This window comes from Ipomoea triloba, chromosome 6 (assembly GCF_003576645.1).
Source record: "Ipomoea triloba cultivar NCNSP0323 chromosome 6, ASM357664v1".
NCBI classification, from domain to species: domain Eukaryota; kingdom Viridiplantae; phylum Streptophyta; class Magnoliopsida; order Solanales; family Convolvulaceae; genus Ipomoea; species Ipomoea triloba.
In genome coordinates this window covers 18338151-18350851 of record NC_044921.1, presented here as the reverse complement: position 1 = coordinate 18350851, position 12701 = coordinate 18338151, and the positions used below count along the sequence as shown (strand labels likewise).

At 32.5% G+C, this 12701-nt stretch overlaps 1 protein-coding gene across 1 annotated transcript; it reads left to right on the top strand.

Annotated features, from left to right (window-relative positions):
• The first annotated feature begins 8561 nt into the window (after positions 1-8561).
• LOC116021825 (high mobility group B protein 10) lies at positions 8562-11797 on the top strand. Its single transcript, XM_031262308.1, has 6 exons — positions 8562-8888; positions 9740-9818; positions 10430-10589; positions 10689-10766; positions 10915-11276; positions 11375-11797. The coding sequence occupies exons 1-6, from the start codon at positions 8713-8715 to the stop codon at positions 11462-11464; spliced, it is 945 nt and encodes a 314-aa protein (XP_031118168.1). The 5' UTR covers positions 8562-8712; the 3' UTR covers positions 11465-11797.
• Positions 11798-12701: the final 904 nt, after the last annotated feature.

Genomic DNA, 12701 nt, shown 5'->3' with positions numbered 1-12701 from the left:
TATATATATATATATATATATATATATATATATATATATATATATATATATATATATATATATATAATATTATGGGTCATTACTAGGTCAAATTCACTATTTAGACCATCCAACTATTCAAATGATCTAGTTCAACTCAATTAATTATTTCAGCATTTCAAGAAATATTTATTGAGTCGCCAACTACCATGTGATGATACCTCTGTTAAAATTCCAAATGCATGGTCACGAGGTATCATGAGTGTTTCAAACAAAATATTTACAGCACGTTTGGTTCACATAATGAATTTTGAGGTAATATGAATGCTATTCCATAAGGAATGGAATAGGCAAGGAATAGAATAGAAATTGTATTATGTTGTTTGGTTCGCAGAAGGAATAGACTTTAGGAATTATATTATAGTGTTTGGTTAGTTTAAGCAATAGAAATGAAACATGTTTTAAAAGACATAAATACCCTTATGTAGTAGTAGTAATCTATATCTATCTATACTATATATAAAAGTATTATCTTCCTCCCAAAGTTTCCCGCCCAAACTTAGGGGCATTTTAGTCAAAATATTGATTTTATTAATTAATTAATTTATTGATTATTTATTAATTTATTTATTGATTATAAGGTAAATTAGATGGACAATTATTTTGGATAAATTATTGATTATATTAGTTAACCATATATATTTTCATAAATTTAGCAATCAATTATTATTGCATATTATTATTATTGATTATATTAGTTCTCCTTCTCCCGTTATCTCTCTCCCCGCCGAAAGGAGAAGAAGATGATGAAATGGCAACAACAGGAGGAACCTGTCGTGCAATTTGGCGAGGGTATGGATGAACTACCCCTTGATGGTGGCGTGTTTGGGCTCGGAGGGGTCGAGGAAGGAGAGCACACGGTAGCCGCCGGTGAATTTAGTCGACGCCATGTATGTACCTGCGAAGATATCCCTCTTCTATCTCCTTAACTAAGTCTTCGAATTCTGTAAACTTATTAAATTTGTGAAATTCACTTCTACCGTGATTCACTGCCTCTTCAAACTTCCCAACCTGTGCAAGGAAATCAAACACTTTAGATTATTGTAGCAGCTCAGAGTTATATTCTTAAAAAAAGTAGGAAACAAAAAAAAACTATTAAAAATTAATTAATTAATTAATTAATTGTTCTTTTAGAAAAAAACATAAACGGTTTCCCCTACACCATTTTTACTTCAACACAATTCGCTTTTTCTTTGTTTGGGTTCATTCCCATGAAGTGCTTTATTGGGATCTAAAGAAAAAAATATGGTCATTCGGAGTAATCAAGTTTTTTTGCTTACCTATTCTGTTAAGAGTATAATAATAATAATAATATAATACTTCGTAGTAATAATCTAAAACTATAAATATAATTTCTCTAATATTAATAATAATATAATAATAATAATATTTCAAAACTCTTAATATAACTTCCTACTTAAATTTTCCTATTAAATCCGTTTATAACGATAATTACAAATATAGAATATATCTATACTATCTATACTATATATAAAAACAATATCCTCCTCCAAAATTTTCCACAATTTTAAATCAAATCACAATTCCTCCTCCAAAATTTTCCACAATTTTAAATCAAATCACAATTAAATCGTAAATCTTTCACAATTTTAAACAATGAAACGGAAATACTTCAATATTAATATTCTACATCATCAATAGTAAAAGTAAATTAAAAATGGAAAGGAAATATTTCAATAATAATAGTCTACATCATCAATAGTAAAGGAAATATTTCAATAATAATAGTCTACATCATCAATAGTAAAGACATATTTTCAATAATAATAGTCTACATCATCAATAGTAAAGACATATTTTAAATAATAATAGTCTACATCATCAATAGTAAAGACATATTTTAAACTTTAAACAATGGTAAAGGTAAATTAAAAATGGAATGAAAATATCAGTGCATCTATTATTCTAATTGACTAATTAACTGAAAAAAAAGAATTATCGACTAAAAATGAATCTATATTACTAATTGACTGAATATATAAAAGGAAATGAATATTAATAATGGACTACAAATAAAAAATATCCATAATTGACTAAAAAAAAAAAAAAAAGAAGAAATGGTCAGATCATTACATTTTAATTAAAAAAGATATGGAAATATTTCAACAACAATTTCCTACATCATCAATAGTAAAGGCATATTTTAAACAATATTAAAAGTAAATTAAAAATGGAACGGAAATATTTCAATAATAATATTCTACATCATCATCAATTGCATTTTAATTAAAAAATGAATGGAAATATTGTTGTTTCAACAACAATATTCTACATCATCAATAGTAAAGGCATATTTTAAACAATATTAAAGGTAAATTAAAAATGGAACGGAAATATTTCAATAATAATATTCTACATCATCATCAAATAGTAAAGGCATATTTTAAACAATATTAAAGGTAAATTAAAAATGGAACTTAAAAATGAAGGAACAAAAATATCACCACATCTCATATTTTAATTGAGATCCTACTTAAGCACTGAGGCTCGAACTCATTCCCTTCTACATAGGGGTGCAACCAAATGCCACTAGACCACAAAGTTATTGGCATATTCTACCATTATATATTTTATTGTTATATGTAATTTCTCATCTTTCTCTTTATTGCTTAGTAATGGAGTCAAATTACGTCCCTCAGGACAAGGAAAAGCTCTATAAGGCTCCAGTTGAGTTGTTATTTGGCCAAGGAATATCAACGTGTTGCCATCAACCAACAAACACTGGCATGCTTAATTATTCCATGACTCTAAGGTACATATTGCATTTATACACTTTTTTTTTACAGTAATGAATTTTAAAAATATTGGACTAATACTATAGTTTAAACTCATACTATAATTTAGACTCATACTCATATTATATTGGTTGAATGCTTTATTTCAGAATACTGAATTTATGTTGTATACTAGACAATCATACTTCAATATACATCACAAAATTTAATCACATAATGGATTTGCTATCCACAAAATATAATCACAAAATGAATTTGTTACTCACAGAATATAAATTTATATTATTTATTTATTAATATTGGATTAATACTATAGTTTAGACTTATACTATAATTTAGACTCATACTCATAGTATATTAGTTAAATGGCTTATTTTAGAATACTAAATTTTTACTTTATTATGTTGTATGTTGTATATTAGATAATCAACTTCAGTATACATCATAGAATATAACCACATAATTGATTTGTTATCCACAGAATATAATCACATAATGAATTATTACTATTTTTTAGTATATTCATGATAGAAAAAATATAAAATTTATTTATTAATTAATATTAATATTAATATTAATATTTATGGGTGATTCACTCAGAGAATTTGTATCCGTTTATAAATTTCTAAAGAATTTGTCAAACAATTCAACAAACTCTTGAAGGAAAGGAAAATCTATAATATTCACAATTTTGTTGTGCAAACCTCTCACATGAGATTTAAGTCGTGCGAGCAAAAAGTACATTATGAAAACGAATAATGACACTTTGATTAGCGTTACAAATTAAGATGATTCTGATTTTCCCAAAGACATGTTTAAATTCAAGGATTTTGAGTGTTGAAGGCTTCCAGAGGTGTGGATAGCAACCAAGGTAATTTTTAATTACAATTTCTTTCTAACTCATGCAATAAAATTTTTTTGCCTTGATTTTTTAATAGTTATTTTCGACCAGGGCATAACACCACTGGAAGCCACATATTCGACAAATCTAGAAGTCATCTCTGTTGATGAAACTACTCCTGAGCAACTGTTAGGAACATCATGTAATAGGTTTTGATGATACCAACTGTTAAGTAGAAATCCCCGAGTCTCGACGCATAGGCAAAACGCTGTAAGTTCGACAAGTAAACCAAGAGCGAAAATACAACCGAGTAACTTTGAGCTCAACTCGGAAAATATTTAAGCTTGAGGTAAATTTGTTTGAACATCTTAGAAGTCTCGTGTATTGTAATCATATAGACAGATCAGAAGAAGACATGGGACAACACTGGAGGAATAAGGGTCTGCGAGACATCAACTAAGTCTCGAGACATAAGCAGAGTTCGAGAGGTAGGACCTCTCGATACAGTTATCCAGTTCGAGACATAAACAGAGTTCGAGAGATAGACCTCTCGATATTTGAGTTCGAGACATCAAGCGATCAAGATATCAATCTTGGTCTCGATACACTAACAATTCTCCAACAAAGCTGAATGACGGTCATACTTAAAGTTTGGAGAAGAAGAATATCATGGAGATGGAATAATGAAGAGGTGCCGAACGTGAAGATTTCAAAATGGGCGGAAATGGATGACACGTCAGATTTCCACCACAAACGGTCAAAAGGTGCACCAATGCTGAAGTGGTCTGATTCCCTACAATCAAGGAATAATGGGAATATAAAAAGAGTAACTTTTACCAAAAGACAAAATCGGAGCATGAACTCAAGAAAAGTGAACTATGGAATATTCACTACAAGACAAAGAGGTTCAAGTTACAAGATCACCACTCCATGAAATATGCTGAAAATACGCAAGACCCATGATCAGCATGGGAAACAAATTTCAAACGGAATAATTTTCCCTCCAACGGAATTATTCCTCTACTCTCATATATAAGGACGTAAAGACAAAGAAGAAAAAAAGGGGAAAAGAGAGAAAAAGGAGTTAAAAAGAAAAGAGGTTCGAAATTCTTAAGAAGTGTTTGTCTAAAACGTTCAAGTGCAAGTGCTCAACTTGGAATATCATCCTGATATTCAAAACAGCGAGAAAACACATTTTAGTGTTTCAAGAGAGTTACAAAGCTTAAACTGTTATACATCCAGAAGGTGACCGAAGCTGCTCTACATCGAAGTTGATTCAACGATAGCTTGTGGTCAGATTGGAGCCTGTTACATTCAACTGTGACAACCAAAAACACCTTGCTTTGGATTAAGCAAGAGAGGTGGAGTAACCTGGCAGCTGTCCGAGTGAAAGAAACCTGAGGCTTGACGCGGGCTTGGTGATCAAAGGTCAAGTGCTCGAGAGGTGGAGTAGCTGGAAGCGGGGAGAAAGACCTTGGAGAGGTAGAGTAACCTGGGAGCTGTCTTGTGAAGATCCTGAGGCTTGACGCGGGCTTGGTGATCAAAGGTCAAGTGCTCGAGAGGTGGAGTAACAAGAAGCGGGGCGAAAAACCTGAGGCTTGAGGCGGGCTTCGTGATCAAAGCTCAAGCGCTCGATATTGTACTAAAAAGGGAAGTTTTTAGTGCAATCCTTCCAGGGAGTTTCTGGAAGAAGAGTGGACGTAGGCGGGTTGGCCGAACCACTTAAAAATCTCTCTTGCATTTACTTACTGTTTTTATCTCTCGCTAACCTCTCGATTGCACTGCATATAAACGCACTTCTCGAACTAACTCAAACTCGTGCTAACTAAAAGGGGATAACATTTCCGCTGCGCATAAAACTTTGTCTTCACCTCGTGAGGTATCGAACCTAAACATCCTAAGTTCAATACACACGAGAGGTTGAAAAGATTTGCAAAATCTTATACAAGTCTATTCACCCCCCCCCCTCTAGACTTGTACCCCATCCCCTTGGGACCAACAGCAACTGTCTTTGAAGAGAATAAACATGGATTGTTCATCGTATTCAAAGAGTTTGAAAAAGCCTAAGATTGAACCCAAGGCATGATAGCCTTGGTTGTTTTGTTTTTGATTTACCACACAATATTTATTTGAGTTTCAGTTCTTCTTAGTTTGGCTGGACTAATTAAATGCTTAACAGATGGATTAATTAAATCATGTTTTCTTAAGGGAAACTGTAAATGAAGGAAAAACTAAAAAATGCACTAATTAACTCATGTTTTTTTTTTTTTACAAAATGATAAAATTGCTATATTTCTAGACAAAAAACATATGTTCCATACAAATGATTTAAGATAACAATTGATTCCTATAACTGAGTTGCTAGAGAACAAGTACATTTGCCCAATTTATAAAAATCATAAATAATGATATATAAAATCTCCAAAGTTATAACACCGCATGCATAGATCTACACATTAGCTATTAATTTGAGTAATTATTTGTTCAAACTCAAGCAATGATAACATCAAAAAATATAAATGATCCAAAACATATCTTCAATTGCACTATATAATATTTGATGATCTAATTTAAATAATTATATATTAATCCAAATATTTTTAATATATTATAACAAATCCATTCCGTGCATCGCACGGGCAAAAATACTAGTAATAATAATAATAATAATAACAACAACAACAACAACAATAATAATATAATAATAATAGTAATAATAATAATGTTATTATTAATATTAATATTATTATTATGTAATAATAATAAAATAAAACTTATAATAATATTAATAACAATAATAAGAAAAAAGGAATAATAATAATAATAATAATAATAAATAATACAAAACAAAATTATATATAAAATAGTTATTTTTAAAAAAACACACACATGAAAATTTTTTATCCCACATTGGTAACTCAAGAAGGGAAACTCATTTGAGCTTCTCTATATACCTTAGAAGAAAAATTCAATCTGAAAAGGGTAAAAAAGAAATTATAATAAAATACCTATTCTCAGGAATAGGTTAATACCAGGGGGCCCCTGGTAATAGCTATTACCTTGCAAGGGTAATAGCTCATTCCTGGGTAATGTTCCTGGGAATACAAATGCGAACCAAACAACGGAATAGGTCATTACTGGGAATGCTATGTCATTCCCTACCTATTCCGTGAACTAAACAACCCATTATTGAATCAATAAAATCAACTAAATATTAGTTTAATTTGTAAAATTAAAGTAATTTATTTGATAATTAATTACCAAATAAAACCCGAAAACATGTCTATAGACTATCGGTCCATTAATTTTCCAATTTCTACAGGTGTCTTGATTGTATTCTTAATTACAGCTATTGGTTGGTTAATGAAGATTATGGAGGGGATCACAGTACTTAAGTGGGAAAATGAAGAAATTAATGGAAAGGATTTGGGAACAATGACTCGGATCGATTCTCACCAACGATAGTGTGAGAGCAACCTCTCAGAGTGAGGATGACTTATTGTGCGCGGTAAACAAATGTCTAACATTTGTGTTTAATTGAGTTACCATAATTTACATCATCTCATAAGTTCTCGGACCAAGGCGTGGGGCCTTATGGTTGGGGATTCAACCTTTTGGGAACAACAACAATCTAATAAAATACAATATATAACATTTATATGTGACTATGTGTAACGCACAACAATTATATATATGTAAAATATACACAAAAAAAAGATATAATTTACACTCGTCTATATATAAGTGTACGAATAAGAAATTAGTTTTCTAATCTCACTCTTGAAGTTCTTATTTATACCAAACTAAATCTCAGCCTAATAAGTTTGTATTAAATCTAATTTATTTTATAATCAAACATCAAAAGTATAATATTATTATGTTAGAATGAATAAAATTAATAAAATTTTTAATGTACACTAATTATGAAAAATTTAGTAGTGCCGATTATATGTATTATACTGAGTGCCATTGAAACTATTTTAATAATATCTGACAAAGTATATAATTATATTTAGTACTACTAAATATCATTACTTATAATATTTGGTATAATATATGATTATAAAAGATTCAATTTAAAAATTTTGAGTTAAATTTAAAATTACTTAGTAAAAGAGATAATGGTGGTAATAATAAGTGGATTATTGCAAGAGCATTATAAATTATGTTGTGTAAGAATGAGTCATGACCGATTAGAACATGATTTGTCTAAGTTAGAATATGAACTATTTATACAAGAAAAGTCTAACAAACTTAGTTAAAATCACAGTGGATTGCGGTAACATGTCAAAGCCTATTGATTGTCTGCACAGCTTGGTCCGGACCTACCATTCCGACCCCAGAGATGAGCTACAGGACAAGAATGGTTGGTTGCCCCAAAGGTCAGACCCGGGTCGCATACGCTGGTCCGAATTGCCTTGGTATGGGTCGCTTTCCTTTGTCGGGACTACCTTGGTTCGGGTTGTTTCCCTTGGGCTCGGGTTAACTCCTTGGGCTCCGGATCGTAGACTCTTCTTGAGCTACCTGGGTCATCTTCTTGGGCTATGGGCTCTCGGACCCCGAGTCTTTATTATTGTGTCGTTTTCAATATCTCCATCACTTATAATATTTGGTATAATATAGTATTATAAAGGATACAATTTAAAGTTCTTGAATTATTATTATTTTTTAAATACTTTCACAAAAATTTTCAGCCCAAAGAATCTAAATTCATCGTAGGAATTTAAACATATGACGACCCATTTAGAATGTTAATTAGAATTCTATCATATTACATAGTAGTTAGCAAATTAAAAATTACTTAGAATTATACTAACCATCCAAATAAAATTTTAAATAAATAATTGTAAAATATTACACCAAAAAAAAAATATTTTTTCTTGATGGGTAGGTCTAATTATTAAATAATAAAAACTACAATTCTCGCCAGAATGATTTTGTGGGCAGACAATCCAGACATTGATAACTAAGAAAAAGGTTGATACTTCATCGTTGTGCCATAGGAGCAGAGGGAATGTAAGGTTTACGAGTTCATACTGCAAACAATTAGGGAGTAAATAATTATCGGCAACAAAAATGTCATCTAACCCTTCACCCACGGGAACGGCTCTCACTGCTTCCGCTTCGGGTCAATCCAAGCGCCCGCTCTCTTACCCTAAGCCCCAAGCTGAGTTTCAGGAAATCGTTCGAAACCCACAGCTTTTCTGGCAAATGCTTCAAGCTTTCCATGTTTCTCTGGGTGCCAAATACTTGTTAGTCCTCTTTTTTCTTCCTCTGTTAATTTGTTTCTATTTTTTTTTGCTGTTTAATGTGTTGGTTTGAGGTTTTCTTGCTCTAGAAGTTCTTGGCTAATGAATGTTGTTTTCCCCATTCCTAGTGTACCCTTCTTCGATTCCTATTATTTTGTTGTGTTTTGTGGATTTGATTTTGTAGTTTTGATATAAGTTATCTGGTGAGTATTTATGCTCAAATTGTGGACTTCCATTATGCTTGAAAATGTTTGGAGTATTATCTTGGTGTGAGGATGCTTGATGGGCCCAAAGAATCTTTTTTTGGTCAATTGGTGTACTAGGATTCTAGGAACCACATCTCACATATAGCCATGTGAGTTTTGATGAACATTATTCACAAATGTAGTAGATATTTGCTTCAAAGACAATGGGCATTTAAATTATCACAGTTTACTTTGAAAGTAATGAGCATTATGATGCCGAACATTCCTTGCAATTATCTTGAACATCAATCTCAAGCACAATGAGGATATTTCTCTTGTGCTCTTGATGTAATTTACCTTTCTTGTTGTGGTAGAATACTGTGTAGATCACTGATAAAGTTACAGTATTTGACTGTAATTTCTTGAAGAAAGTTGCAATCTTTGCGTGTATGGCATAGGCTGTGTATAGGTAATTGAAGGCACGAAGACTGTATTATGGATTAGTAAATAATGGACTATTAACTTGGAGCTTGGTTTGAAGTTATTCATCTATGCTTTGAACTACTACTTATGAAGATTATAGAAGTAAGAGAATTATCGAAAAAATGCTAAATTAATTAAAAGAATGGTAATGTGACCTTTCCACTTTTGACGTCTCATTTTCTGCAGGGTTCCTACTGTAGCAGGGAAGCCTCTAGATCTACATCGTCTTTTTGTGGAGGTTACTGTGCGAGGTGGAATAGAAAAGGTATGGCTTTCTTTGATTTGAGGTTTTTCTTAAGGTTCATTGAACCCTGTTAACTGGAACTATACATTATCTTGACTCTTGAGAACAATGGAAACTTGAATTTAGTTTGCTGTAACTTATTTTTTTATTCGTAGAGTTACAGAACCAGAACATCTAGGTTTGGAAATTCAGGAGCTTGAAAGCATGTTCCGATGGGGAAAATACAACCTTATCTCATCCCACTTCATTATACTATGTTTCAACTCTAAAATCTAAATGATTTGGAGATCTAATTGTTAACTGATTGTAAAATGCTGGACTAAGTTGCATGCTTGTTTAACAGTCTTGAATGGACGAATGTTGATAAAATAGTTGTATGGACTTGATGGATGATCTTGAAGGACTCAACGTGCTAGTGATGACTTGAAACTTGTGTTTTTTGCTCAGTAACAAATCTAAGCATTTAATAACATTATAAAACTATCCTGGTATTACACATTTCAGTGTCTTTTCCTTCTTCTTATCAGAAATCCGTTTGAACTTAAAACATACCTTTTCCAACTTTTAATATGAAAATTTGATTATGATATATTGTTATACAGTTTTATGGATCATATCTCATGAATGTGCAGGTTATCAGAGATCGAAGATGGGAGGATGTGATTGGGGCATTCACTTTTCCATCCTATGTAACAAGTGCATCATTCATCTTAAGAAAGTACTATCTCTCCATGCTTTATCACTTTGAGCAGGTCTATTATTTCCGCAAGGAAGAGCCTTCATCAGTCCGCGGTACCTTAAAACATTGAAAAATTTATAGTACACTATTTTGTGTTACTTGTTTTTCCTCTCTAAGGTAAAATTCAACTTTTTTCCCCTTCTGTTGCACAGATCCTACTGACAAAACTTTTGGTGCCTTAGAAACCGGACATCCTATTGATGGCGATGCCACCGTAAATCCACTGTCAGGTCTGCTTCTAAGCCTTGAATTTTGGCTGTAGAGTTCTTATATTATGCTTTCCCCAATTATGTAAATTTAACATCTACTGATACACAAGAAAATCGTTGAAGGGTAATATTCAAATTTCATACGCCTAGTTTACAATGTTTTATGCAGGGACACCTAGTATTGAAGTGGGTGATTCAGTTGTTGGCACAATTGATGCGAAGTTTGATTATGGTTATGTAATATCTGTGAACATGGGTCCCGAGATATTCAATGGCGCTCTTTATCATAAAGCTATGCAACCAGACTCATCTCAGAGTGCTAGTACTTCAACTGGACCCGCTAAACTGAATAGAAAGAAACACCAGCTTGCTCTAACGGATCCCTCTAGACCAAGGCAAAACCTAAGCGGCTACAATTTCTTTTTCGCTGAACACTATGCCAGGCTGAAGCCTGCACATCACGGCCACGTGAGAGCTATCAGCAAGGAAATTGGAATGCTATGGAGCAGACTCTCAGAGGCCGAGAAACAGGTAAGATTTATGCATATTCTGTATATCAAATAGTCTTAGTAATTGCACCACTTCTGCATAAATAGACATTCCGTTCTCTCTCTCTTTCTCTCTTGCAGGTTTATCAGGAAAAGGGCTTGAGAGATAAGGAGAGATACAGGACCGAGATGCTCGAGTATAAGTCCTCTCAGCCCGTACAAATTCAATAGATGTAGCTGGTGTATGATTTCCCATGGGATCACTACTTCCTACAACGGTTTCTTTATAACATGGGAAATTGTTTTTGTCAATTGGCCTAGTTTAGATCTTTTCGCCTAATATTCTCTTTGGTGGAAATGAAATTCTCAGGCCTTAATTAGTGCACAGTTTGGAACATAGGAAATGGGCTTTTCTTTCCTTTAGTATTAGTTTTGGAGTGGACAAACTTCATAGTCAAGTCATGTTCATCTAGTTTGACAATTGAACATGAATGTAAATTAAAATGAAGATGAAGGTTGCTTAATTATATTGTACTTTTAAATTGAATTGCATGTTCATTTGAAGTGAATCAATCATTTAACATGAATGTTGATGTGAGCAAAGTGCATGCATGAGACACTGATTGGTTTTCTGAAACCTCGGGGCTTGGAGCTTGACTTTCCGGGCCCTTTCTACAACTAGTCATATAAGAGTCCCGAATCGAATTTCTTTAGAAAGATCTTTTGTCTCATGGTAGCATGCTCCAATCCCCTTACGAGACTTTCGTTATTGGGTTAGCCATAGACTTTACATGTTAAAGGCACACTATAATCATCTTCCAGGGAACGATTTGCTTGTCTTGCTAAGGGCACACTGTAATCATCTGCCAGGGAACAATTTGCTTGTCTTGCTAAATTCATATCTCTCCACCTAATACCACTTAGATGATCATGCTCAAGGATAACATTACCCTAAAAATATTTTAGTACAAATTTTCTTAGCTTGAAAGCATCACCTTGCAAGATGCTTTATTATTTTTTGCATTCTTGAATAAAACGGGTAACTCTCATTTAGTGTGAAATCTTACCTTTTACGTTAAGCATTATGTAGAACTTGTAGAAGAATGCACAAATTTGGCACCTAAAGTTTTCAAATTCTCTCTCAATCTCTATCGCTATTGCTCTTATCACTTCTGGAAGAGCCTCATATGCAGAACTTACCGTAAAGGTCCAACAAAACCCATCCCTCAACCCTTCATCCTCAGGCACTATTAATGTTGTGAGCTTAGTAATAACTTACTTGGGGTAAAAACCCTTGAAGCATGCTGCAATACCAACCCTTACCCATTTTCTCAATAATTACTGTTTTAATGACAATTATCTCCCTCAACATAAAACACAACAAAAAGAATAGCGTTTATTCATGTATCAAGCCAAAACATTGTATCATTACCATATCTTACTAATTTATGTAACTCTCTTTATAAAA

Excerpts from the sequence above, each read along its gene's own strand:
- LOC116021825 (XM_031262308.1), top strand. The coding sequence starts at position 8,713 with ATGTCATCTAACCCTTCACCCACGGGAACGGCTCTCACTGCTTCCGCT. Across the intron at positions 10,767-10,914 it reads CACCGTAAATCCACTGTCAG|GGACACCTAGTATTGAAGTG; the intron begins GTCTGCTTCTAA and ends TGTTTTATGCAG. Across the intron at positions 11,277-11,374 it reads TCTCAGAGGCCGAGAAACAG|GTTTATCAGGAAAAGGGCTT; the intron begins GTAAGATTTATG and ends TCTCTCTTGCAG.